At 32.6% G+C, this 25,087-nt stretch overlaps 4 protein-coding genes and 1 non-coding gene across 8 annotated transcripts; 3 read left to right on the top strand and 2 right to left on the bottom strand.

Annotated features, from left to right (window-relative positions):
* Positions 1 to 54: 54 nt before the first annotated feature.
* On the bottom strand, positions 55 to 126 carry TRNAM-CAU (transfer RNA methionine (anticodon CAU)). The gene has a single exon. It is a non-coding gene; the product is annotated as a tRNA-Met (tRNA).
* Positions 127 to 1,152: 1,026 nt separating this feature from the next.
* LOC105801928 (ubiquitin-conjugating enzyme E2-17 kDa) lies at positions 1,153 to 3,866 on the top strand. 2 transcript variants are annotated; one of them, XM_012633285.2, is made up of 5 exons: positions 1,153 to 1,311; positions 1,450 to 1,529; positions 2,009 to 2,136; positions 3,156 to 3,260; positions 3,518 to 3,866. In XM_012633285.2, exons 2-5 carry the CDS (start codon positions 1,460 to 1,462, stop codon positions 3,659 to 3,661), a joined length of 447 nt encoding a protein of 148 aa, XP_012488739.1. In that variant the 5' UTR covers positions 1,153 to 1,311; positions 1,450 to 1,459; the 3' UTR covers positions 3,662 to 3,866. The 2 variants fall into 2 exon arrangements, with proteins under 2 accessions (XP_012488739.1, XP_012488740.1); XM_012633286.2 differs by having other exon boundaries at positions 1,220 to 1,311; positions 1,429 to 1,529.
* Positions 3,867 to 9,632: 5,766 nt separating this feature from the next.
* LOC105801929 (uncharacterized) lies at positions 9,633 to 14,512 on the top strand. Its single transcript, XM_012633287.2, has 7 exons — positions 9,633 to 11,031; positions 11,118 to 11,183; positions 11,905 to 12,049; positions 12,137 to 12,355; positions 12,781 to 13,000; positions 13,102 to 13,300; positions 14,131 to 14,512. Exons 1-7 carry the CDS (start codon positions 9,878 to 9,880, stop codon positions 14,243 to 14,245), a joined length of 2,118 nt encoding a protein of 705 aa, XP_012488741.1. The 5' UTR covers positions 9,633 to 9,877; the 3' UTR covers positions 14,246 to 14,512.
* Positions 14,513 to 16,416: 1,904 nt separating this feature from the next.
* LOC105801931 (high mobility group B protein 6) lies at positions 16,417 to 18,362 on the top strand. The gene is given in 5 exon segments (XM_012633289.2): positions 16,417 to 16,956; positions 17,048 to 17,156; positions 17,159 to 17,592; positions 17,679 to 18,023; positions 18,127 to 18,362. Coding segments are annotated over 5 exon segments (1,473 nt in total). The 5' UTR covers positions 16,417 to 16,488; the 3' UTR covers positions 18,244 to 18,362.
* A 101-nt stretch (positions 18,363 to 18,463) lies between these two features.
* On the bottom strand, positions 18,464 to 24,098 carry LOC105801932 (uncharacterized). 3 transcript variants are annotated; one of them, XR_008190981.1, is made up of 8 exons: positions 23,721 to 24,095; positions 23,579 to 23,640; positions 23,326 to 23,461; positions 22,947 to 23,019; positions 22,283 to 22,348; positions 21,619 to 22,034; positions 19,456 to 19,603; positions 18,464 to 18,897 (listed from the first exon to the last, which is right to left on the bottom strand). XR_008190981.1 is itself a non-coding variant. In XM_012633291.2 (6 exons), exons 1-6 carry the CDS (start codon positions 23,873 to 23,875, stop codon positions 21,825 to 21,827), a joined length of 696 nt encoding a protein of 231 aa, XP_012488745.1. In that variant the 5' UTR covers positions 23,876 to 24,098; the 3' UTR covers positions 21,529 to 21,824. The 3 variants fall into 3 exon arrangements, 2 of the variants coding, with proteins under 2 accessions (XP_012488745.1, XP_012488744.1); XM_012633291.2 differs by lacking the exons at positions 18,464 to 18,897; positions 19,456 to 19,603 and having other exon boundaries at positions 21,529 to 22,034; positions 22,947 to 23,013; positions 23,721 to 24,098; XM_012633290.2 differs by lacking the exons at positions 18,464 to 18,897; positions 19,456 to 19,603 and having other exon boundaries at positions 21,529 to 22,034.
* Between the last annotated feature and the right edge of the window lie 989 nt (positions 24,099 to 25,087).

The following is a 25,087-nucleotide window of genomic DNA, read 5'->3' as shown; positions in this document are numbered from 1 at the left end:
TCAATAAGAAAGGTAAAGGGGACTAAAATTTATATGGCCAGCAGAAAACTCTAATATCAGAGCCAGGTTTCGATCCTGGGACCTGTGGGTTATGGGCCCACCACGCTTCCGCTGCGCCACTCTGATTATTGACTATATTTTACAAATATCTTTATTTAACTATAAATATCCAATATCCTTTCAGCTGTCGCTCTCACTCGTTTACTTTTTAAGTACTTATCTCTTCAACTTAATTATCGTCCGCTTTGTTGTTTCAAAAAAAAAAAAAAATTTATCGTCCGCTTTGATTCTTTCATAAAAAGAATCTAATTAATCTTTTTTTAAGAATTAAATTAAATATCATAGAAAATCAATCGATTTGACGAGTAATTTAAAAAAAAGACTTTTATATTTCTATTACTAATTTAAAATTGAAATATTTATTTTGTAATATAAAAGAATTGAGAATAAATTAAAATAATTTAAACAGAGATAATTGTTATTACAGTAGCAGTAATAAAATAAAATACATTTTATTACAAAAAATCGTACAAGAGGTCCGCGAAGATAGCCAATGAGAACGCAAGAACACAACCCAATTCTCCTATTTTTTTATTAAATATTTCTAAAAGAAAGGGTAAATTACGCCCCATGGTCACTGAACTATTAATAGGTTCATATCTTGATCGCTCAACTTCAAAAAGTTACAAAATGATCATTGAACTATTCAAAAGTTTTATTTCAAGTCATTGGGTTGTTAAAATCGCATTTGTATGGCTTTCCCTGTTCACATTGCCTACATCAATAGAAACCTCTCATTCCCTTCTCTTTTACATATTAAGTTTTTTTTATAAAACAATTTTAAACATCATGAATTTTTGAACTAAAATCTAAATAACTTTTTTCTTCGATCTTTGACATTGAGTGTTAAATCGACTTGGATTTAAGGTTTGTTCTACTTGTCGATAAATACAGATCCATCATATTGATCATTGAATGGTCACTTGGAGCTTACTAGCCTGAAAAAAATCTTAACAACCCAGTGACTTAAATAAAACTTTTGACTAGTTCAATGACTGTTTTATAACTTTTTGAAGTTAAGTGACTAAAACGTAAACATACTAATAGTTTAGTGACCTTGGGTGTATTTTACCCAAAAAATTATTATTCAACCTCTCATCCTCTCCTTTTTAAACCTTTTTATTATTTTTATTTTTTCTCTTTACTCTGTTTTTTAGCTATTTTCAGCGACTACCAAACAAAATAAAAATTAACCCAGGACAGGAGGATCTCTCAGCTACTTTTTCTCTCAAAATTTCTCCAATTAGCTCTGTAATTTTCTATTTTGTTTCTCTTTATTTTAGATTTTTTTTGGTCCGTGTTAATCTTCGTTGAAGGCGATCTAGCTTTGATTTGAATTTCGTTTTTTTTTTCTTTTTTCCTTTTAAGATACTTTTTTGTTTGTTTTAGGGTTTAGGCGATGGCTTCAAAGCGGATCTTGAAGGAGCTCAAGGATCTACAGAAAGATCCTCCTACCTCTTGCAGTGCAGGTTCAATTTCTTCTTTCTTTTCTCTTTTTTCTAGCATCAATTTCTTTACTTCTTGTTGTTTATTCTTTTCATCCTTTTTTAGTTTTGTTTTCATGAAACTTCACTTCTTTTTTAATTTTTTTTAAATCATGACATGAGATAATTATTTATGTATATGATGGATCTATAGTTTTTATTAGGGATATGATGTTGATCATGATGATTCCATTGATTAAAGTTTTAGATTCACATCATTGGATTCTGTTTCATTCTAAATTGTTAATGGTTTCCTTTTGGTGCCTATTGATTGTTATTCATTTTCATGTTATTATAGGTTAATTTGTGAGGAAATGATCATGTTTTGGAGAAGAAACTTTTTTTTTTTTTTAAATATTGCATATCAGAGCTTATTTTTGTATCATTAATTCAGTTAAATGTTACTTGCTGTTTTGGTTTTTGCATCTAGCTGATGTTTTACTTCATTTTACCATTGAAATAAGGCCCTGTTGCTGAAGACATGTTTCATTGGCAAGCGACTATTATGGGTCCACCTGACAGTCCATATGCCGGTGGAGTGTTTCTAGTCACCATTCATTTCCCTCCGGACTATCCATTTAAGCCACCCAAGGCACTTAATCTTATTCCTTAGCCTTCTATTTTACGTTATTTCTGGCTTAACTGAATATTGTGTATGTCTACTTTTCTTGACTGTGTATATAACTGTAACTGACTTTCTTTTACGTTTTAGAAACATGCCATTTTATGTGTCTAGAGACAAAATTGCATATCCCTCTATATACTGCAAATTCTTTTTCCATGCAAGTCTTGTATATGTGACTCTTCTTTTAATTGACCGATGTTCCTACATCCCCCATTCTACGTTTCAACCTTTGGAGGGATATGTATGAGCATAAATGTTTTAAAGCCTTCATGTTATTTAGCTAATTCCTTACTGTAAATACTCTGTGACCATGGTGTCTTTACAGGGTAAATGGCTTGTGCAAACATTGCTTGGCATTGAAATGAGTAAAAGCTAACTCTTTGTAGCTTTTGTTAGCTTATTCTGTTACACAATTATTTTCCTTTTGGCATGTATGCATGCACAGTGGTGCATGCATATGCATGCTAGGTGTCTAATGGTTTAGTTTATATGTGAAAGGCTATTATTAGGTGGTTTTCAGTGCCAAAGTTTACATGATCTATTGTTATTTTTAACTTTTGTAAACAGTCTCAGGTAAGCCTTCTCTGTTACATGCAGATAGATGTTTCATTATGGCTCCTCACATTTACTATATACTTTTTGTTTAAACAAAGCTACTGTGCATGGACACCATAGGAATGTTTATAATTTTATCCAACAATGATGTCGCTCATATAATTTAAGATAGAATACATGAAATTTTTTTAGAGAAATATATTTGTATGCTATTGATACTGGCTTGTCAATCCTGAGCTAGACTCATGCTAATTCTCGTAATTACATGGTGATGTTATTTCATACTCTTTTTCCGCCTTAATGGCCTTCTAACATACTCGTTTAGCAGCTGATTCATGACTAGCAAGTTTCTCATTTAGTTTTGTTTGGTTATCTTTTTTTCTTCTTTTGTACTTATTATTTTTATTATTATATTTTCCCCTTGAATTCAGGTTGCATTCAGGACAAAGGTCTTTCACCCTAATATTAACAGCAATGGCAGCATTTGCCTCGATATTTTGAAGGAGCAGTGGAGCCCTGCCCTCACCATATCCAAGGTTATTGTTCAACATGTCTTGAAGCATATACATATCTTAATTTGAATAATAATACATTTCTCTGTTATGTCATCTATTAGCAATTCTTCATGAAACCATTAAAAAATTGCACTGGTTTAAAAATGAACGTTAGAGCAACCCTAGCATTTCATCTACTGCCCAAGTAGTTTGCTTTGCATCATGTATCTTTTGGTTGCTTCGGTTTTACTGGTATTTGAAGTGTGGGGAATGTGTTCTTATTTGTATTTTGATTCTAGGTATTGCTCTCAATCTGCTCACTTTTGACGGACCCAAATCCCGATGATCCCTTGGTGCCAGAGATTGCCCACATGTACAAGACCGACAGGGCTAAGTACGAGACAACTGCTCGGAGCTGGACCCAGAAGTATGCTATGGGTTAGTGTGCTAATATGCATATAATAGGAGGGCTTTATTCTATGTGGCTTTGATCTTCAATTTAATATGTACGAATCAATGAAACAGTATGTGTGATCTGTCTCTCCAACTTATGTACTGGACCAAGCCCTCCTTAAAACACATTCGTTGCCTTAATTGTTTGTATGGAAATTATGTTTCAAGCTTTGAAAGTCCCCACTTTTCTAATAACCCCCCCTGTTTTCAATCTTCTGGAAAAAAGAAAAAAAAAAGCTGATCAGATCAGCTGCTAAACTCCGACTTCAACTCCGTCGTGTTACAGTTAACAGCAACCTGTAAGGTGTTGTTTGTTACTGTCTTCTTGAGTTTCACAATTCTAGCTCACGTTGTGAGATTCTGATTAAAAATGTCCTTTGGATATGGTGCAAAGAAGTAAATAGAGTTTGAAAAGGTAAAAGCATATAGACTTTTGTACTAGGAGTTTGATTAAGTTTTGTCCTTTGTATTAAAAAAGAGGCAATTTAGTTCTTGGTAGTTAGATCAAAGAGTAAATTGATTTTTGTTTTTAAAAATTTTCATTCATTTTTACAGTTAATAACTAGTATGGTTGACGAAATAATCAGATTGTGACGCATGGCACTTCACATGTACCTTATGTTGAGATATATGAACCACTTTGTAATAGTAAAAATGAATGGAATTTTTAGACTCTAGTAAAAGGGTCGACAAGTATCTTATTAAATGTATAGTAAAATATTAAAATAATAATTATTTTAAAAACTCGTGGTAATTTTTTTAAGTTGTTAGTGTACTAAATATTAACACTTTATTTGTTCTTTGCAATTTGTTTCTTTTTCAGTCTGTGGAGAACTAGTTGCTCTTAGTATTTGAGGTATTTGAGTAAATCATTACAAATGAGGTGGAAATCTTTTATTTATAGTTGAGTACAGTTTATATTATATCGACGGTTAAGATCAAAGTTTATCTATCTTATTTATTGGGACTTATAATATTTACTATGATAACTTGAATTTTATTGAAGTGTTTCACTGGGCCACCAATGTTTCAAATAAACTAGTTTGTTTCACAAATTGAGTCAATTTGAGTAGATCAAATGAGTCTCATTAATCAATTGACCTTCATGAGATGTTTTGTATGTATTCATCACGAACTTCGATTTTTGGCCCATGACGCTAGAACATACTTCCTTTTTCTATTTATATTTAAGAAGTTACATTAAATGAGCCAAAGTATAAAACATTACATATTTAAGTGTATTCGAATTCATATTATTCAATTTTTTGCCACACGTCTATTTTATTAAATATACATCTATAATGATATTAATTAAATTTAAACTCAATTTATATAATATAGTCAAGCTATTATGATTAAACTGAATCTGTTTTGTAATACATGTAAGACATTCTTATTATTTTCACCTCGAAAAGAAAAAGAAAACCATCATGCTTTAATGTTAGGGTTGAACACGAAAGTTGGAATAATTGAAAATATCGACATGTTTAAACGAATTATGGAATATAAATAAAAAAATCACGTTCACTCCAATTGAATTGTATTTTTATTTAATTTATATTATTTTTATTTTATGAAAATAAATAAATATTTATGTTTAAAATAATGAAAATAATTTTAAAACACTAAAGAAAAATATTTTTCAAAAGTTATTATATAATAGCTATTGATTATTTTTAATTAACTTGAAATTTTAATTTTAAAAATATTTATAAAAATATTAAAACTTCACTGAATAATGTTGAAAAGCTATTAAAATAAATCCAAAAATCTAAAATTAGTAAAAGAAACAGACAAACAAACAGAGCCGAACGTGAACTCACCCTTAATTAATGGGCTCTACAACTTTTCTTCAAATTTTTATTAAAAAGGTGACTTGAACGTTCAAATTTTAATTTTATTTTGAAATACAATTAATCCAAATGATTATTTTCAGCAGCATCACAGCTTTCCAGAATAAGCTAAATCCATTAGGATTTGAGAGACGAAAAATGGATGATACAGCAGCAAAAAGAGAATTAGCAAATGATAGAAGATTAAAGAGACTAACACCAAAGATTAAAAAAAAAATTGACATTATCAACGAATCCCAACAATTAATATCTGAACTCACAAAAACAACCCTTTTAGGACTCAAATCGAGACCAACCAACCATTGTTTCACATAAATTGTTCAAATGCAAAAATTAAAAAATCAAAATCAAAAGCTAAAACAGAAATCAGCAGCGTGGATGAGGTAAGTGAGCACCAACGCCACCAGCATCAACACGTACGCAATCCCTAAATCAATTGAGTTCCCTGTCGCGCCCCAAAAAATTAATAAAAATTTTCTTAATCATTTAAAATCTAAAATGGCATTTGATCTCGGAAGCCAGATCTAAAACGTCAGTAGGAATTTTTTTTTAAAGAAAGAACTAACCGTCGCTTGTGGGAGCAGGGGCGGGAGCAGAAGACTGGGCATCAACAGCCATGGCAAAAACAAGAGCTGCAAAAACAGCCATGAAACAAACCTTGGGAACTGCCATTCTTCCTTATAAGTGAACAAATGCTCTCTCTCTTTCTCTGCGGTGTGCCTCAAATTTTAAGCTTTTTTTTCTCTCTCTCAAAGAGAAATGGCTGATCAGTAGAAAGAGAGAGAAAGAGAGAAGGAAATTTGATTCTTTTGACGATGTTGATAACGAATGGCGAGAGAGAGGGTTGAAGAACATGATTTTATAATATGAATACTTTAATTATATAAAAATAAAAAAATAGTAAATTACATCATTAAATTATTAATAAATTTATGTTTTAGTTATTAAATTATTCGAAAATTTTCGTCACTGAACTTAAAATAAAAACTTTCGAATAGTTTAATAAATATTTTGTAACTTTTTAAAGTTGAGTGACCAAAATATAAATTTACTAATAATTTAGTGACTTTGGGTTTATTTACCCAGATTAAAAAAGAGACAATATATCATTTGATACTTGAGTTCAGTTTTAATGCTCAATTTGATACCTAAATTTTTTGTCTTAATTTGGTACTTGAGTTCGACTTTAGTATTTAATTTGATACCTAGATCAAATGGCATCATCGGATCCAATTAATATTTGGCACATATGCTCTAATAAAAAAATATAGATACTTATTTGGGACAAAAAACTCAAATACCAAATTAAATATTGAAACTAAATTGAAGTACTTCACTTGAAAAAAAACTAGGCACCAAAGTACCAAAAGAAACATTTAAGCTAAACTCAAGATTAGGAAAAAAATACTTAGTTACTAAATTGAACATTAAAGCTATATTCAGATACTAAATAGTAGATTAACCCAAAATAAAATTAATTTGAGTTTGTTTGTCTTTTTCTTTGGTGACAGTTTGTCACATTAGTTGGACCTATCTGCTTGCATATGGGAAGAATAATATATGATTATAGGTTAAAGTACCTAGAAGGTCCCTGTATTGTAGGCACTAGATCAAATTAGTCCTCTATTATTAAATGTATCAATTTAGTCTCTATATTGATAAAAATAATTAAATAAGTCCAATTTGTAACAAAAGCTAACATTTACTGGATAAAAATGTCCTGAATTTTTTCAATTGCAATTCAATTCCAAACATTTACAGAACCATAAAAACTTTAAAAATATTAACTAAAATACAAATGGACAAAAAAATCAGAAAAAAAACATAGTACTTCTTATTAGTTTGTTCTGTCATAATAAAAAACATATTAATTAATTATAAAATATATAAATATTATTTAAAAATAATTAAATAATTTATATTTTATGAATAGTTAATTGAATGAATATTTTGACTTAACTCATTAATGAATCCATTTGAATCTCCTTAAAAAATATTTTAAGATAAAAAATATTTTTTCCATTTTTTAAGACAAAACAGGCCCTTAGCCGAACATCCGACCCCTTAATTTTTGTCAAGTTGTATTTTAGGCCCTAAAAAGTTGTTAAAAGAAAATAATATAATATTTTAATCCTTATAATCAATATTTTTTAAATAATTATGTTTGCCATCAAAAGTTTTTAATTTGCCTCTTTTCTTTATATAGAATTTGTCTATTTTTATGATAAATTTGATAATATTTTTAGTTTAAATCTTATTAATTCTATTAGCTTAATATATTTATTATGTTTTCAGTTAATTAATAAATATATTTATATTAACTGTAGTATTAATTTTTAATCTTATGCAAAAGCGCTCTAATATTTAATAAGATTTTAGCATTTCAATGAAACCTTATATTTTATTTTATCATAAAATATTTTTGTCTCTAATTTAATTATTTTGCCTAATACTAAATATATATATATTATGAAATCTCGACGTGTGATTTTACTTGAAATTTTGAAAGTTTCATTTGATTTTACTTAAAGTGTTAGTGGAAATTTTAAACTCATAGCTAAAATTATAGTAAAATATTAAAAGATACATGTCTAAATTTTAAAATTATTTGTAGAATATAAAAGATACACTATTAATGTACTAAATACTCATCTAACGTGAAATATTAATGATAAATATAATATTTAAATTTTTTATGCTTTGGTTAAAGTTTGTATGACAAAAATTTTATTAGCGCCACATAGTCGCACCGTTAACAATAGTTGATAGATATATCATAATTTTTTTAGAGTTTAGGAATTCTAGTTGGACTTAAGCATGACATTAACACACTTTATATTTGCCTAAGCTCGTTGCGGTCCAAAATACGAGGTTAATATTTTGCCCAAGCTCACCCATATCTGAAAATAGAGTTATCCATGGGTCGAGCCACTCGACTTAGCTCGAATGCTTGCCCGAAAATAGGAGGGCTTAGACAAAAATATAGATTAGGGAAATGAGTTTGGGCAAAAAATAAAATTCGTTTAGAAAATGGGTTGGGCCTCCACTAAGGTGTTTTGGCTTGGGCCTAGCCTGCTCCAGCCTGAATTTGCAATAAAAAAACCGTTGCTGTTTTCTCACTTTTTACCATTGTTTTGCTACCATTTCATTATGATGTTGCTACTCTTTTGTTGTTAATGTTTGAATATAGACTTTTTAAATTTATTTTCAAATTGTTAGAAAATATTTATTTTAATATTTTTAGTATATTTGGTGTATTATATTTTTTAGATTTTTTTATATAAAGATTAAAAATTTTAAAAATGTATTGCAGGCGGGTCGGACTGGGTTTAAATTTTAGCATTTTTATCTGGGTTGGGCTTGGGCAACAATTTAGACCTATTTTAGAGTCGAGCCTAGGCCTAAAATTTTGTTAGAACTGAACCCAGCCCATGAACAATTCTATTTGTAAATAATTAGCTCAAGCCTGTTTTAAGTTGCCCATGTCGTTCTTTAAAAAATATTAAAAATATTTACATTATTTTAATTTAATATTTAATAGGGTGATCTACACCCAAGGTCACTCTAAAATAGGGTTTAATTTACTCTATTTAATAATTATAGATAATTTTATTTGTTAAAATTTTATATACATGTGTCTTAATATTTTATTAGTATTTACATTATAGTATTATGTATTATTATAGATTTAATTTTATGTGTTATAAATACCTTCACAAAATTATGTACTAAAAATACCTAATATATAAAAATAAGATAATAACATTAAAATGGATGTTTTAAACCGTCCTAATTTTTTTTGTCTAAACCCTTTCAAAATTTAAGAAGACCTTGATTAAGATAAATAAATCTAATTAAAACACAATTTAAATAATAGAACTTATTTTAGATTAAAATAATTTTAAAAGTCATTTTAAACACCAAACAATAACATGTTATGTTTTTATAGTCACTTTTGATCAAATTTAAACTAATAAAAATATAAAAATAAGGATCAAAATTATTATTATATCAATTAAAAAGTTTCAACAACAACAAAAACTTATCCGTGACCAAATTTAACCTTTAAATTTAAGTGGGATATTTATTATTCTCCCTCCTAGAATTACAATTTACAACCCTAATTTTTTTGTTCATTTGATTTGAAATATCTTTTCTTTCGTCTATCATCATCTTCCTCCTGCCATCGTCCCTGTTCTCTCTGCAAATTAGTTTTTTTTTTCCTTCTCATCTCAGTTCTCACCTGCCGCCGTGTCAAATCAGTTTTCTTTCTTCTCATCTCAGTTCTCACCCACCGCCGTGTCCGCTGGTTCTTTCCGGATCTGACTCGTATCCCGTGTCGGATCGTGAAGCATGGCATCCAAAGATGCTGACCCTTCGCTCGGGTATTTGACCCGTAAAGACACGGAGGTCAAACTCCCTCGACCGACCCGTGTAAAAAATAAAACTCCGGCACCAATCCAGATTACCGCCGAACAGATCCTCCGAGAAGCTCGAGAACGTCAAGAGGCGGAAATCCGGCCGCCTAAGCAAAAGATTACGGACCCAACTGAACTCGCCGACTATCGCCTCCGCAAACGCAAGGAGTTCGAAGACCTAATTCGCCGCGTTCGGTGGAACCAAAGTGTTTGGATCAAGTACGCCCAATGGGAAGAGTCTCAAAAGGACTTCAATCGAGCGAGGAGCGTGTGGGAGCGCGCTCTGGAAGTCGATTACCGGAACCACACATTGTGGTTGAAATACGCCGAAGTGGAGATGAAGAACAAGTTCATCAACCACGCGAGGAATGTTTGGGACCGTGCCGTTACGCTCCTCCCGCGCGTGGACCAGCTTTGGTACAAGTACATCCACATGGAAGAAATGTTAGGGAACGTCGCCGGAGCTCGCCAGATTTTCGAACGCTGGATGTCGTGGATGCCTGACCAACAAGGTTGGCTTTCCTACATCAAATTCGAGCTCCGTTACAACGAAGTCGAACGCGCCCGTGCAATTTACGAACGGTTCGTTCAGTGCCACCCCAAAGTCGGAGCTTGGATTAGATATGCCAAATTCGAGATGAAGAATGGGGAGATTGTACGGGCTAGGAATGTGTACGAACGTGCGGTGGAGAAGCTGGCGGATGAAGAAGATGCAGAGCAGTTATTCGTTGCATTCGCCGAATTTGAGGAACGGTGTAAGGAAACGGAACGAGCTCGGTGTATTTACAAGTTTGCCCTCGATCATATACCCAAAGGTAGTGCAGAGGATTTGTATAGAAAGTTTGTGGCTTTTGAGAAGCAATATGGAGATAAGGAAGGGATTGAGGATGCCATTGTGGGGAAGAGGAGGTTTCAGTATGAGGATGAAGTCAGGAAGAATCCATTGAATTATGATGCTTGGTTTGATTATATAAGGTTGGAAGAGAGTGTAGGCAGTAAGGGGAGGATTAGGGAGGTTTATGAGAGAGCTATTGCTAATGTTCCTCCAGCTGAGGAGAAGCGATATTGGCAGAGATATATTTACTTGTGGTGAGTTTTTGTGTGCCTAATGGTTGTATGCTTGGTTTAATATTATAGTTCTGTACTAACCAACTTATGGTTTACTTGTAATTTAGGATTAATTATGCTTTATATGAGGAGCTTGATGCTGGGGATATGGAGCGGACGAGAGATGTGTACAGGTATCTTTATGTTCTTGCAATGGATTTATGGTTCTGTTGGTTGCTACTGTTGCTAAATTGCAAGTGAAATAATTGCTTTACTAATAAATCTTGTCAACTGAACTCTGCAAGAAATTTGCCAGTTGCCTACTATTTGAATGTTTGCATGTTTTGGTTTCATGTTCTGCTAACAGTCCATTTCATTACCCTGTAATGTGCCAATAAAAAGGGAAAAGGAAAGAAGAAAATCTAAAATTTAACATTCGACGTTAGCTTTGTTTCACCTTTTTTCTCATTGAGTGTTCTATTTCTTTGTGTTATCAGTATCTTCGTTCTTTTCATGGTAGTGTTTTTGTTCCCATATTTCCTTGTTTTGCATTGGTGCCTCTCTTCTGGTTTATTTGTAAGACAGCTCATTATATCTAAAATGTCATGAGAAATGATGTTGTTTAAAATAGAAAGAAAACATTTCAGCATTTGCATTGTTTCTCTTTGACATGAGTTAATGTATTATCTTGTGATTATATGGTGGTGGTTTTATGGTAGTCAGTAGGTAGTCAATTATTGTTACATTTATAGCATGCATCAAATGTTATTTTGATTTTTATCTTGTCTCCCTCATCCATAGACATATGGTGTATTCTAAAGAATCATTCAGTTTTTGGATGTTTTTCACCATTCATATTTGTGGTTGGTTGTAATAGACATTGAATAGTTCCTCATTAATTTAAAAAATTTCCAGGGAGTGCCTTAAGCTTATTCCACACGAGAAGTTTTCTTTTGCAAAGATCTGGCTTCTTGCTGCACAGTTTGAAATAAGACAGCTCAATCTCATGGGTGCGCGGCAAATCTTGGGAAATGCTATTGGAAAGGCACCTAAAGATAAGGTAAATGTCCAGCTTATGCTGAAAGTTTATAAGTTTGACTACTTTTAACATGAACTTTTCTCAGTATGTTGTTTTGTTCAAATTCAGATCTTTAAGAAGTATATTGAAATTGAGCTGCAACTTGGTAATATTGACCGTTGCCGAAAACTGTATGAGAAGTATCTGGAGTGGGCACCTGAGAACTGCTATGCATGGAGCAAATATGCTGAGTTAGAAAGATCATTAGCTGAAACAGAGCGTGCAAGAGCTATTTTTGAGCTTGCCATCACACAACCAGCTTTGGACATGCCGGAGTTATTGTGGAAGGTATTTACCCTATGAGCAACTGTTTTATGTTGTTTATCTTTGTGATTGTATTTACCCTATTAAGGCAGAAACTATTACAACAAGTTCTGGGTTTGGAGGGTGAATTACTTGTCTTTTTGTTGGTAATGCTCGATAATTTTGTCTTATTGCTTCATAACTCATCCAATAAGTATTTCTCATCTCATGATTAATGTTTCTCCAGTGAAATGGCTGATGTCTTTCTGGTGAAAACTTCAGTTTATAACTAGTTGCATGTTTGCTAGTAGATATATACATGGTACTAAAATTTGGACAGCGATGGGGTGTCTTTAAGGGTGATTTCTCCATTTTCTCATCGTATCTTTCTTGACTGATTGTTTTTAGTCTTAAATAATATTCAATTCTAATGATGTTATGTGGTAATGCTTCATATTCTTTGTTGACAGGCATACATAGATTTTGAAATTTCTGAAGGTGAATATGAACGAACTAGAGGATTGTACGAGAGACTATTAGATCGCACGAAGCACTTGAAGGTGTGGATTAGTTATGCAAACTTTGAAGCCTCTGCAATGGAGGAGAATGATGAGAGTTCGGACTTGCCACAAGATGGGGTTGAGGAATATAATCACGAAGCAAAGAAGGAATGTGTTCAGCGTGCAAGAAGTGAGTTCAGACCAATCCAATTTTTGCTGCCTGTTATACATTTACTTTGATTATGTATTAGTATAACCAATTCTTACCTTTTATTTGTCTATTTTTATCAGGAGTCTTTGAAAGAGCAGTTAACTATTATAGAACGTCAGCACCAGAACTGAAAGAAGAGCGGGCTATGCTCCTGGAAGAGTGGCTTAAAACGGAAAGCAGTTTCGGTGAGCTTGGTGACATTAGCGTAGTCCAGTCTAAGTTGCCTAAAAAACTCAAAAAGAGGAAGCAAATTACGAGTGAAGATGGTGGTGTTACTGGGTATGTAACTCCTTATCATTTACTTCTTGTCTTCTGCAAGTTACTTGGATCTCTCATGTTACTGTTTTGTGCTTTCCCTGCATCTTTAGTTGTTTTCTTGAATCGAACAATTAGGAACCGTGGTATAAAACCATTGAGCATGCAAGTCAACATAGTTTCCCTATGTTTCATAGGACAATTCTGCTGTACACCCGGGGAGTGTACCCAGCAATTTAACCTTTTACCAATATTTCTAATTTATACCAATACGAATATTTCTAAAAAAGTGAAATAGTTTTGTGCACGCAATACCAATAGTTTTAACAAAAGATGTTAAATGTTTTGGTAAAAATTAGATATTTGTGTGTGCACTTCAGGGAAGAATTTTCGTGTTCCCTAGCCCCTTAAATTGAGAGTTTCTTTTTCTTTGTTTTGTCTACTACCATAAAGGGTCTACTTATATTTTCCTCATTTCCATTAATTATTTTCTTTTCTGATTTCACAATTATAAGCCCCCATTCGAACAAAATTACCTTCCATTAGGAAAATGGACAAATTAGTCTTTGTACATTAGACCAAAGAGCATCCTGTCTTTCTATTAAAAATTTCATTCATTTTTTATGTTAAAAACTGGTCCTTGTACGTCAGCACGAGGTACACATGACATACCACGTGTAACTGTTTGGTTCTTTCGTTGGATGTCAGTTTTTAACAGGGATTAATTTGTCTAAATTTTTTTAGTAAAGTGGGCAAAATGCAATCTGACTCCTGAAATAGGGACCTCTATGGTACTTATAATGCATGTCTGTGTTTTGCTGCAACACTAAATGTTGAATCATCTGGCTTGGCAGGTATGAAGAATACTTCGATTATGTATTCCCTGAAGAAAACCAGGCGACGAACCTCAAGATTTTGGAAGCTGCATACAAATGGAAAAAACAAAAGATTACTTCAGATGATGAGTAGGATGATGATACGTGTATTGTAACCCTTTCTTTTGTTGCACTTCCAAATGTATACAAGCATATGCCCAGCTTAACTGCATAATTCTTTAGTGCCTGGATTTTGTTCTGCTGTATCTGTGTTTTGGAAAACAAGCTTTTGAGGGGAACTGTTATGGGAGAAGATCTTTTGTAATATGAAATGAGTTTAGTATTGTTTTAGAAATCTTAGGTTACACTGAGATTGATCTATGATCACTGGAATCAAGACTCTAATTCATTGCTATTGCTACTTGTGACTGTGTTATATTTTCTGTACCAAAGTATAAGTTCGAGCATTTTTAACAGGATAGAATTAAGTTCCAAGTGCTTGATGGAATTTCATTTTAAAATTTTATCTTGATTTTGAAATAAATTGCATTCTTGTATTTTATTTTTAAAGAGAGAATATACTTCTTGCTATCTAAGTTTATTTTTAAGGTAAATTATTTTGTTTTGATTGTTAATTAAAAAGTTACAATTTTATATTTTTTATCAATTTGATCTTGATTTTATATATAATTAAAAATGATTTTTAAAATTTTGAAAATTTAAAAACTAAATAAAAGTAGATAAAATTTTCAAAAATAGATAGTGAGAAAATTAAGAAAATTGTTTTAAATCCTCCAAATCTTTCTGTATTATTTGCATAAAAATATTCAATACTCATCCTTTAGAAAATTATTAAAGAAACTTCACGTAGCATTTTCTATTATAAGAAAAGAAAAATAAAGTAGAGTATACATTTGAGTTTTGCAATACAATTTAAATGAATTGAATCTAAAACAGAAAAATTTGTAGTCTCTATAATATGAGTTCCGAATGTTATTTTAAGGGTATGGAATTTAACTTGATGATATTACTAATTTGATTTCGAGAAAAATTTTATTCACTGTTTGACCCTGAATTATATTCTTTTCCTCATATATCAAACTAAACTTTTTTTGTCCAATTTTGATATTTAAACTATAATTATGTTACACGTTTTGGCCCTTGCCATTAAACAGTGTTTAAAAAAAACACACCACGTGTCCCTTTTGACTGCTGGTGTCGATGATGACGTGGTCGTTAAGCGTATTGATTGTGCATTGACTAGACAAAATATTGTAAGAAAAAAATATTTAAAAAAAAAGACACTGTTCCGGTCAACGCTGTTCGGCAGCTACGTTATCGTCCACATCAATAGTCAATGGGGGCATGTGGTGTGTTCTGATTTGTTGCTATTCTTTTTAACATTGTTAACAACAAGTATAAAAAAAGTGTAACGGAACTATAATTTAGGTACCAAAATGGGACAAAAAAAGTTTAGGTACCAATTTGTGAAAATTAGGTATAATTCAAGGGCCAAATAGTGATTAAAGCCTTTAAGAAACACTGAGGAAGCAAGTAATGATGTATTTTTTTTTTTGTTCTATATTATTTTCAATTTGTTATTGAACTGTATTGAATGATAATTTTTTATTTCCTATACATATTAGTTCTTCAACAATATCATTTTGAAATTTTATTTTCTAAAATTTTATATAGAATCTTCTATTTTAAATAATTTTGAGTTTTTTATAATTTTATATAGAATTAAGGTAAAATTGATATAAAATATAAAAACTGGGGACTAAAATTACCATACCAGCTAAAAATGTCACTTAATAGTAGGGTGACAAAAAAATTGAAAACAATAGTGATTAAATTGTAACTTTTTAATTAAATGACTAAAATAAAATTTACAAATAATTAAGTGACTAATGGTGTAATTTACTCTTAATTTTAATATAAAATATTGTATTTGAGTTTTTATTTTCCAATTAAGTACTTAATATCTTTTTTCCCTAAAACACGAGTCAAACGTATATTGAACCATAAAACATAGAAGAGTCGATTTGCGTTTTTTCTTTTGATTTAGTCTTGTCTTTTTGATAGAGAGGACGGTTTATTTTTACCAGCCATATTTGATTTGAGTTCAATTACCTGCTTAAAAAAAAAATAAACTTGCTCAATTTAGTCCATCTTACCTCCATCTTCCCTTCAATAGCCATTCAACGTTCATCTTAAATTTGAATTTTGAAAAATCAGACCGTTCAACGTTCATCTTATATTTTGAATTTTGAAAAACCAGACCGTTCCTCACCCCGTCAGCCCCTCTTTAAAAAACGCACCACCGCTTTTCTTCATTTATCCCAAAATCAATAGACACATTTCTGTAGCTTAAATTTTTTTCTCTCCCCCCAAAAAATGGCGGATACAGCTGTTGTTGTTGATGTGCCAAGGAAATCAAGAAACAATGGAAGAAAAGCCTTGAAACAGAAGAACCCATCATCATCATCACCATCATTATCAACAAATGAAGCCAATATTTTGGCACAAAAGCTCTCACAGCAGCTTTCCCCAACACAGGCTCCTTCTCCGATGAAATCAGATCCGTCGAAAGAGAACCACGACGGAGACTCTCAACCACTCAAAGGAAAAGCCGCGGGCAAAGGGAAACAGAGCAAGAAATCTTTCGAGAAAGACTTGCAAGAAATGCAAGATATGCTTCAAAAGCTAAGGATAGAGAAAGAAAAGACCGAAGAGTTATTGAAAGAGAAAGATGAAATGTTGAAGATGAAGGATGAAGAGATTGAAAATAAAGGTAAAGAGCAAGAGAAATTGCAAATGGAGCTGAAGAAATTGCAGAAAATGAAGGAATTCAAGCCTAATATGGTAAAATGTCTTTTTTTTTTGTTTTTTGTTATTACATTGGGTTATGCTTTATATTCCTTTTTAGTGATTTAAATTTCAGGTTTTATTTCAGAATTTCGCAATTTCGATGAACAAAGGAGGAGGATTTGAAAAGAAAAGGCCATCTCCACCTTACATTTTGTGGTGCAAAGATCAATGGAAAGAGATAAAGAAAGAGAATCCGAGGCTGATTTCAAAGAAGTTTCGAATATTTTGGGTGCGAAATGGAAGACGATCATGGCCGAAGAAAAGAAGCCTTACGAAGAGATATATCGAGCCGAAAAGGAAGTGTATTTACAGGCGATTGCGAAAGAGAAACGCGAGACGGAAGCCATGAAACTCTTTGAAGATGAGCATAAACAAAAGACAGCAATGGAGTTACTGGAACAATACTTGCAGTTCAAGGAAGAAGGTGAGAAAGAAACCAAGAAAAAAACCAAGAAAGAAAGGGATCCCTCAAAGCCTAAGCAACCCATGTCGGCTTTCTTTTTGTTCTCCAACGAGAGAAGGGCGGCTTTACTCGCCGATACCGGAAACAAGAACGTTTTGGAAGCGGCGAAAATCGCGGGCGAAGAATGGAAGAACATGACTGAAGAACAAAAAAAGCCTTATGAAGAGGTAAAAATGAATAAAATGAACAAATCCCATGTTTTTCTTTAACTTTAAGAGCACGTAGTCTCATTTTTTGTTACGGATTTTTGTAGATAGCAAAGAAGAACAAGGAAAAATACATGGAAGAAATGGAGGTTTACAAGCAGAAAAAGGAAGAAGAAGCATTGAATGTTAAAAAACAAGAAGAAGAGATGATGAAACTACAGAAACAAGAAGCACTTCAATTGCTTAAAAAGAAAGAGAAAACTGATCATATCATTAAAAAAACCAAAGAGAAACGTCAACAAAAGAAGCAGCAGAATTCAGATCCTAATAAACCTAAAAAGCCTGCATCTTCTTTCCTTTTGTTCAGCAAAGAAGCAAGGAAAACTCTGGTACAAGAACGACAAGGAATCAACAACTCTACACTTAATGCCCTGATTTCAGTGAAATGGAAGGTATGTTATCATCCTAAAATCACCATTTTTGCAATTTTTTAACTTTTTTTTTGTTTAATTGATATTGGGTTTGTGTTGAATTTTTTGGGTTTGGATTTATTAGGAGCTTAGTGAAGAAGAAAGGGATGTTTGGAATGCGAAAGCAAGTGAAGCCATGGAAGTATACAAGAAACAAATGGAACAATACAACAAATCTGCAGAGGAGGAGCAGCAGCACTAGGGAAAGACTTTTTTTAATGTTGATGTTTAAGTGTTTTGTTTGAACATCAATCCTTTTGATGATGATTTGATTAACATTTTCTGGCTGCAATCTAATATTTCTTTCAAGTTTTAATTCGATATTTCCCTCTCCTCGAGTAAATTTAATGCGAATTCTCTCTCATATTTAATGTTATCTGCATATGAATGGGGACAGACAGTGATGGCAATCACGCTTTGAATTTCTCTGGAACGTAGTAACTCAGAACCTACACGTTTTATTATACCGAGTGTACCGACAATTGGAAAACCAAACATAAGAAGCTCTTGTAATAGAAAAAAAAATTTAAACAAAATCTCGTCATCTACTTCTTTTTTTGTTCTGTTTTCCGAGAAAATAAAATGGAGAAATCCCAAGAAAAACGCGAACAAAAGAAAAAGCAAAACTCAGAGGGCAATAATCTTATATGGGATTGCGGTAGCACCCTTTACGACTCGTTCGAATTTAACGCTTTCAATCGGCAGCTCAACTCAGCAATAGTCCATTCCAGAACAATGTCCATGCCTCATTTAGTCCACTGCGCTCCTCCTCCGCCGCCACCGTCGAAGCTCTCTCGATCCATTGAGAAACTATTCAAATCCACGTTCAAGTTCAGACCAATTTGCAGTTGTTCGTCTGTTTTGTTGCCGGAAAAAAAGATCGAACAAAGAGCATTACGTTGTTTGCGACAAGACAGGCACAGTGATACGGGAAGTCTCCGACGTTGACTTTGGAGGGTTTTGTTCAACTCAGATTATTAACTCGTGGGTTATTAAACTTTAAACAACTGCTTAATTATAAATTATCATGTCTTACGTACTAATATATTTATGAAGAAACAAGGACATGTTATCAAATTTGTGAGTCGGATGTTTTTGTTTCTCTATGTCCAAATAAGAAAAGATGGTATGAAATAAAATATATAGATAATATGATGTCTCTATCTCATATAATTATTTTTTTATGTTTAAATTATATGATTATTAGCTGAATCACTTTAATCAAGATTGATTTTTTTATCTATGCCCTTTGGAATTTTTTATTTTATTACAAAACTAGTTTTAAATACATGTTGATATTATCGAATCATAATATGTTAAAAGGATAAAAATATTTATTTTCATAAAAAAAAATATTTTTTTTTTTGACCTTTGAATTCTTTTATATGTTTCAGAACTCAAATAAGCTTTTTACCTATTTTGTTGGCTACCACAATCAATTGCCGCCACCATTCCCTCTGCCTCAATCCCCATCGTTCCTCCTGCAGTTCCTTCATCCACCGTTGTGACTATCGTTGTTGTTCCTATCGGGGATTGATTAAGCCGTCTTTAAAAAAAACCTCCTGCATCGCAACAATTCGACTAATCACGACTACTATTTTAATAAAGTAAAAACACGCCTTGAAATATATATTTTTAGAGACAGAAAAAAATGCGTTATATAGTACACGTTTTCAATGCCACATCAATAAAATGCATCCTGCGGAAGATATTTTCCTTTCCCTCCAAAAACAACATATATCAATAATTTTCCAAAAGAACAATATACTTGTCAAAATTTATTTATTTTTCAACATAATAGGTAAATCAACTCCAAAATATTAGTTAATTTAGAACAAATTACTTCCTATATATCAAATCAAAGAGCAAATTAATTTATTCTATTAAGAACTTGATACATTCATCTTGTTAAAATTTAATAGATACGTACGTTAAAACAAAGTACATGTGATACATTACATGTAATTTTTGATTATTCTTTTAATCATGTCAATTTTAATAATAAAATGAATAAAATTTTAAGCTAATATACCCATTTTTAAATAAATAAGACAAAATCCAATCTTTAGCTCTTAACTTAAAAATTTTGATTAGTTCATATACTAAAATTAATCTAAAATCAACATTCAATTTCATTTCATTTTGATTTTGATTTTTAAAACAAAAATATTACGAATTATCCTTGATATTCAATTCAATACTATAAGATGACATTATTTTTTTGTCAAAATCAATCTCAGCTAAACCATTATCATTTGAAAATGTTTAATTTCACCGTTGAATTTTTCCAATAGAATCTCACTTCCATAATAGCTTAAGATAGTGGGATGATTTATGTATTATTCTCCATTACATAATTTCTAAATATTAAAAAAATAAAATTTAACATCCTTTTCCGATAATATGCTTCAACATGATTGCATGCATTTGCTTGGTGGGCAAGCACTTTGATTCTCATCAACAATAATCAACGAAGCAGAAGCAAAGAAACATGTAAAATGGATATTGCCATCAAGGAACTCATTCTTTGGCTGATTCTTCATTTATACCCATTTTCATGGTTCGAATATGTGCCTAAACATTCCAATACTTAAAAAGAATTGTATACAACAAATCTCGAACGCATGCTCGCATTTTAACAAGTTGGTAGAATTTCTTTACGAAATGAACTTGGCCGATATGAGAAAGTAGATTCAAAGGGTGATGTAACATAATGGCAAGAGGAATCTCACTCTTCTCTATGCCTATATGATAATGGCTGCATTTCCATTGCTAAATTCAGCAGGCAACCTAAGAGAAGCTCAAGGCTGACTCTAAATCTTATCTATTGCTATGGCTACTGAACAATGTGTGCGCCCTGTTGAAAAAACCCTACACGAAGGGAAACACGAACACCATCCGAGCAGTGGCCAAACTCAGGTTCATAAGGAGAGTAAGGGTGTGAGTCAATCACATGGGCACAACCAACTGAGCCATGACACAACCAAAACACATGCCGAGTCCAAGACCATGAGCCATGGTGTCCATGCTCAGCAACATGTGGCTCAAGGCACGGCTGTGCCCGCAACTTGCCATGGAAAGAAGGAAAAGAAGATGAAAGACAAGAAGGAGAAAGACAAGGACAAGAAGGAAAAGAAAGAAAAGAAGGAAAAGAAGGAAAAGAAGACCGAGAGCAAGAAGAAGCCCGAGAAGGAGAAGAGTAAGCACAAGAAGAGCAAAGACGACAGTCGCAGTGACAGTGACTAAAGAGATGGCTGGCCCTGGCACGTATAGTGTGCTGCACTACACTAAATAAAACCATGTGCAGTCTCAACAGCAGTCTAATATGGTGTCTCGTGCAATGTAAGACTATAAATTATCATATCAGACTATAAATTATCATATCTCCTATTAAATATAAGGGAAAATAGATATATTTTTATGGATATATCATGGTTTTGTTTTTTTATAATGGATGGTGTAATCTTTTACTTGATAAAAGATTCAATTTGCAGAAACATGCGCAGCTTAAATTAGATTCACTCACGCATTCGAATTTAGCTTTACATTAAAAAGTACTTGGGTTACAGGTACTTACAAGAATGATAAGCTTCTCAGTTCACATCTAAACACTGTAGTGAGGATATAGTAGATGAGAATGAGAACAACTTGCTCCGCCAATAGTAGAGGGCCAAGGGAAAAAGGGAGCATTTGAACCTTGGGCCTTAGCAATCCTTAGAACAAACAAAGGCTAAAGGCATTAAACAAACTTAGACAAAAAAGGATTACGGCTTTGATTCACCTTCATCTCAGAGACCTGGTGAAAAATGATGCAATGGCCTGAACAGCTGCATCTTCAGCTTCCTCTTGGGTTGATCCCTTGGTTTGGAGGTGCTTTTTTGAAATCTTGAACGAGTGATCACCACTCTCGATCTCGTGCAACCCACTCATTGTCTTCATTTTCTTCCTAACAGCTTCTAGTTTTTCCAAGGGGCAGAGACCATCTTTGGTACCCTAAAGTTCAAAGTCAAAATGAGTAGCTTATAGCATTATAAGAACTACATAACCTTCAAAAGATTTCTACATAAAAATAGTATCATGCTAGTAGAAATTTAATCAATATCCAGACCATCAGCATACAGCAACATAAATTTATCAGCCAGTCATGGGAAATGCCCAATCTTTTTTACAGACAAAAGACGAAAAATATGAAGACCACATCCATTCATACAAAGAACCATGCATTAAGATGAGAAAAGTACCTGCACAAACATCACAGGAACTTTAAGTTGAAGCAGAGTTTCATCTCTCACTGCTCCATTCATACCCTGATATTTATTTAAGCAAGAAAACGTATTATAATAAAGCATGACTCTGTTTCCAAGCTACATCACAAAGGATAAAAGTACCACTCCTCAGGTACAAGTCCTTGGTTTCTGCTACTATCCTATAGGAGCACCCGAACCACATTTAAAATGCCAACATTCAGTTCATTCTTTATTCAACTATTCACTATCTCAATAACGACATTCACAAGTATCAAAATAAGGGGAAAAATTCAACAAATGTATTCTTTGTGTAAGATATGATCTTTTAATGAAATAAATGGGAAAACAAAAACAAAAAATCTCTTCACTGAATCAGATTTTCTAAAGAAAGACTTGTTAAGATTCAAGAAATAATTAATACTATGTTCATAAGTAGCAAAAGACTCCTTTTCAAAGATACAATAAATAAAGCATAACAATTAGATGAGTTAACCTAGAGAAAACTACAACAGAAGGCAAACAGCAGTAAACAGGCACATTAGATGGGATAGGACCAGTATAAACTAAAAGAACCATGGGATATCTTCATAAGAAACTTGAAAAGAAACAGTGGATATTGTCTATGAATTTCAAAAACAAAGTGTGAAAAATGACAAACCTTAAGCGGGTATCCTAGGCAAACAATTAACAATGGAGAAATGTCTTCCCTTCCAGCCACCATGCAGCTGATTCTACAAAAGGAACGTGACTTTAAAACAAGACATACTAGCAAGCATCAATGAAATCTACACAATCTTAAAGAACCAGGATTAGTGACCCTTAATTCCTTAAAGCAGAAAATGGCAGAATACTAAGAATGCTGCTAATGAGTACCCCAAGTTTATAGTAATATCTTCCTTCAATATGTTGAAAAATGATGAATAAAATCATCAACATACATTTAAATTTTAAAATAGTGTTATTGCTATAAAGTAATATATCAAGCAACCACACAGACAATAGCAAATACAAATAGTATTAAGACAATCATATTGTACCTTGAACCCATTGATTTGCCAGCCAAAATCAAAGGATGCCCAGGATATTTAGAAACTGCATTTTTGACAACATTTGTGTGAAAATCTACCAATTTTTCTGCCTTGGGCGGAGATCTTCTTTTTCCCTCAGACATATCTGCAAATACCAAAACAATACATCAAATTTTACATTACAAATATGAAAAAAAAAAAAAAGAAATCCAACTTAAAATAATTTTAAGAGAAAACGAATTTAACTGAGAAGTGAACTTACAAGGGTAATCAAATGTCACTACTTCAACAGCATTCAAAGCCTTCTTTAGCATTTCTTTCCATCTGCAAATTCCACTCACTTAACCATATAATGGGGGGGGTAGGGAACCATGTAATATTTTGAAGAAGGAGAGAAGAGGGACCTGATCATCCAATCAGAAGAGGAAGGAGCACCAGCGCCATGAGCGAAGACTATCAAAGGGGATGAATTGTCTTGGGTCAACGCTGATTTCGACGGTGATTCTGTGTCAACGGTTTGCCCTTTTCGCCTTCGCTTTGGAGGCGGTGAAGAAGTCATTGATTTCACTTCCTTTTTTCCCCACAATTTGAACAAATAATTCGATCTTTTGGGCTTGTTCTCAAATGAGTTGGAATTTGGAAAACCTATCAAACATAAAATGGAGTTTCCCTTGGCGCCAAATACTACTTTAGTTTCCCGCCACTTCGAAGAACTCCCCAAGCATCACCAACAAGTCACCTAACATCATTTCAGAGCTTTTTGGGCTTTTAATGGAGGGTGGGCGTAACACACGGCTCTAAATTTTAGGGTTGGATTATTACAAATTCTTTTTTTCAACATTTATGCATTGTAACACCCTCACTTAACCCAATTGTCGAATCCGAACTATAGGATGTTATATTTGTTATCAGAGCTACTACAATCAATTATGTAGTAACTAATCATTCACACATGCAATTAAACATCAATCACATTCAATTTATTTTAAATAATCATTTTCGAGTTCTATACGAACTTATGAAAGCTCTTTTGTAAACTTGAGTATGGAATAAGACCAAATTGCAAAGTTTTAAAAATTTAGATTTGATGTCGCGATTTTATCACTTTCACATCGTGACATCGCCAACACAGTAAGTCACGTCACAACATCACACCATTTGACATTGCGATGTTGGTCGTCAAGACGTGAGCTCATTTTAGGCAAAATGCATATTTTGGTACCTATTCCCTAATGTTATAATAAACATTAATAATGACAGAAGAATAATCGCAAAGCAATAGAAAATAAAAATAAGACACACTGATTTTACATGAAAAACCCTTATCGGGAAAAACCACGACCAGAGGAAGAGAAAATCACTATGTTGAAAAACAAACAATACAAGAGGAGTCCGACTACATCTATTTAAGGGTTAAACAACCCTGTTATAATCAATTTCTAATAGAAGAAGTATAATCCTATATGGATTCAACTTGTGCGGCATGGTCCATACCGTAGGGGCTCCGTACTCCCGGTCCTTCGCCTCCACAGATCTTCCTATTTTGCCTTTCTATTTTATTTTCTTAACAAGTGACCGGATTCAGATCACACAACTCTAACACCTAACTTCCAATCAAAACCTTTCAACATGTTCACCTCATTTCCACTTCCATGTGATTCAAAATACATCAAAACATGTCAAACAAGTTCAAATATTCAAATTCACTTTTGCCAACTCAAAAACATGATCTCAATCTAATCAAAATCAAATCATGACATTATATGCATTC

Source organism: Gossypium raimondii, chromosome 11 (assembly GCF_025698545.1).
Source record: "Gossypium raimondii isolate GPD5lz chromosome 11, ASM2569854v1, whole genome shotgun sequence".
In the NCBI taxonomy this organism is placed as follows: Eukaryota; Viridiplantae; Streptophyta; class Magnoliopsida; order Malvales; family Malvaceae; genus Gossypium; species Gossypium raimondii.
Note: the sequence above shows the minus strand (reverse complement) of the source record. Positions and strands in the feature narration are given on the sequence as shown.

Coding starts and splice junctions, on each gene's coding strand:
- LOC105801928 (XM_012633285.2), top strand. CDS start 1,460: ATGGCTTCAAAGCGGATCTTGAAGGAGCTCAAGGATCTACAGAAAGAT. Junction 1,530..2,008: donor TCCTACCTCTTGCAGTGCAG/GTTCAATTTCTT, acceptor CATTGAAATAAG/GCCCTGTTGCTGAAGACATG. Junction 2,137..3,155: donor ATCCATTTAAGCCACCCAAG/GCACTTAATCTT, acceptor CCTTGAATTCAG/GTTGCATTCAGGACAAAGGT.
- LOC105801929 (XM_012633287.2), top strand. CDS start 9,878: ATGGCATCCAAAGATGCTGACCCTTCGCTCGGGTATTTGACCCGTAAA. Junction 11,032..11,117: donor CAGAGATATATTTACTTGTG/GTGAGTTTTTGT, acceptor CTTGTAATTTAG/GATTAATTATGCTTTATATG. Junction 12,050..12,136: donor GAAAGGCACCTAAAGATAAG/GTAAATGTCCAG, acceptor GTTCAAATTCAG/ATCTTTAAGAAGTATATTGA.
- LOC105801932 (XM_012633290.2), bottom strand. CDS start 23,875: ATGACTTCTTCACCGCCTCCAAAGCGAAGGCGAAAAGGGCAAACCGTT. Junction 23,641..23,720: donor TCTTCTGATTGGATGATCAG/GTCCCTCTTCTC, acceptor TGGAATTTGCAG/ATGGAAAGAAATGCTAAAGA. Junction 22,035..22,282: donor TTCCTGTGATGTTTGTGCAG/GTACTTTTCTCA, acceptor TTTGAACTTTAG/GGTACCAAAGATGGTCTCTG.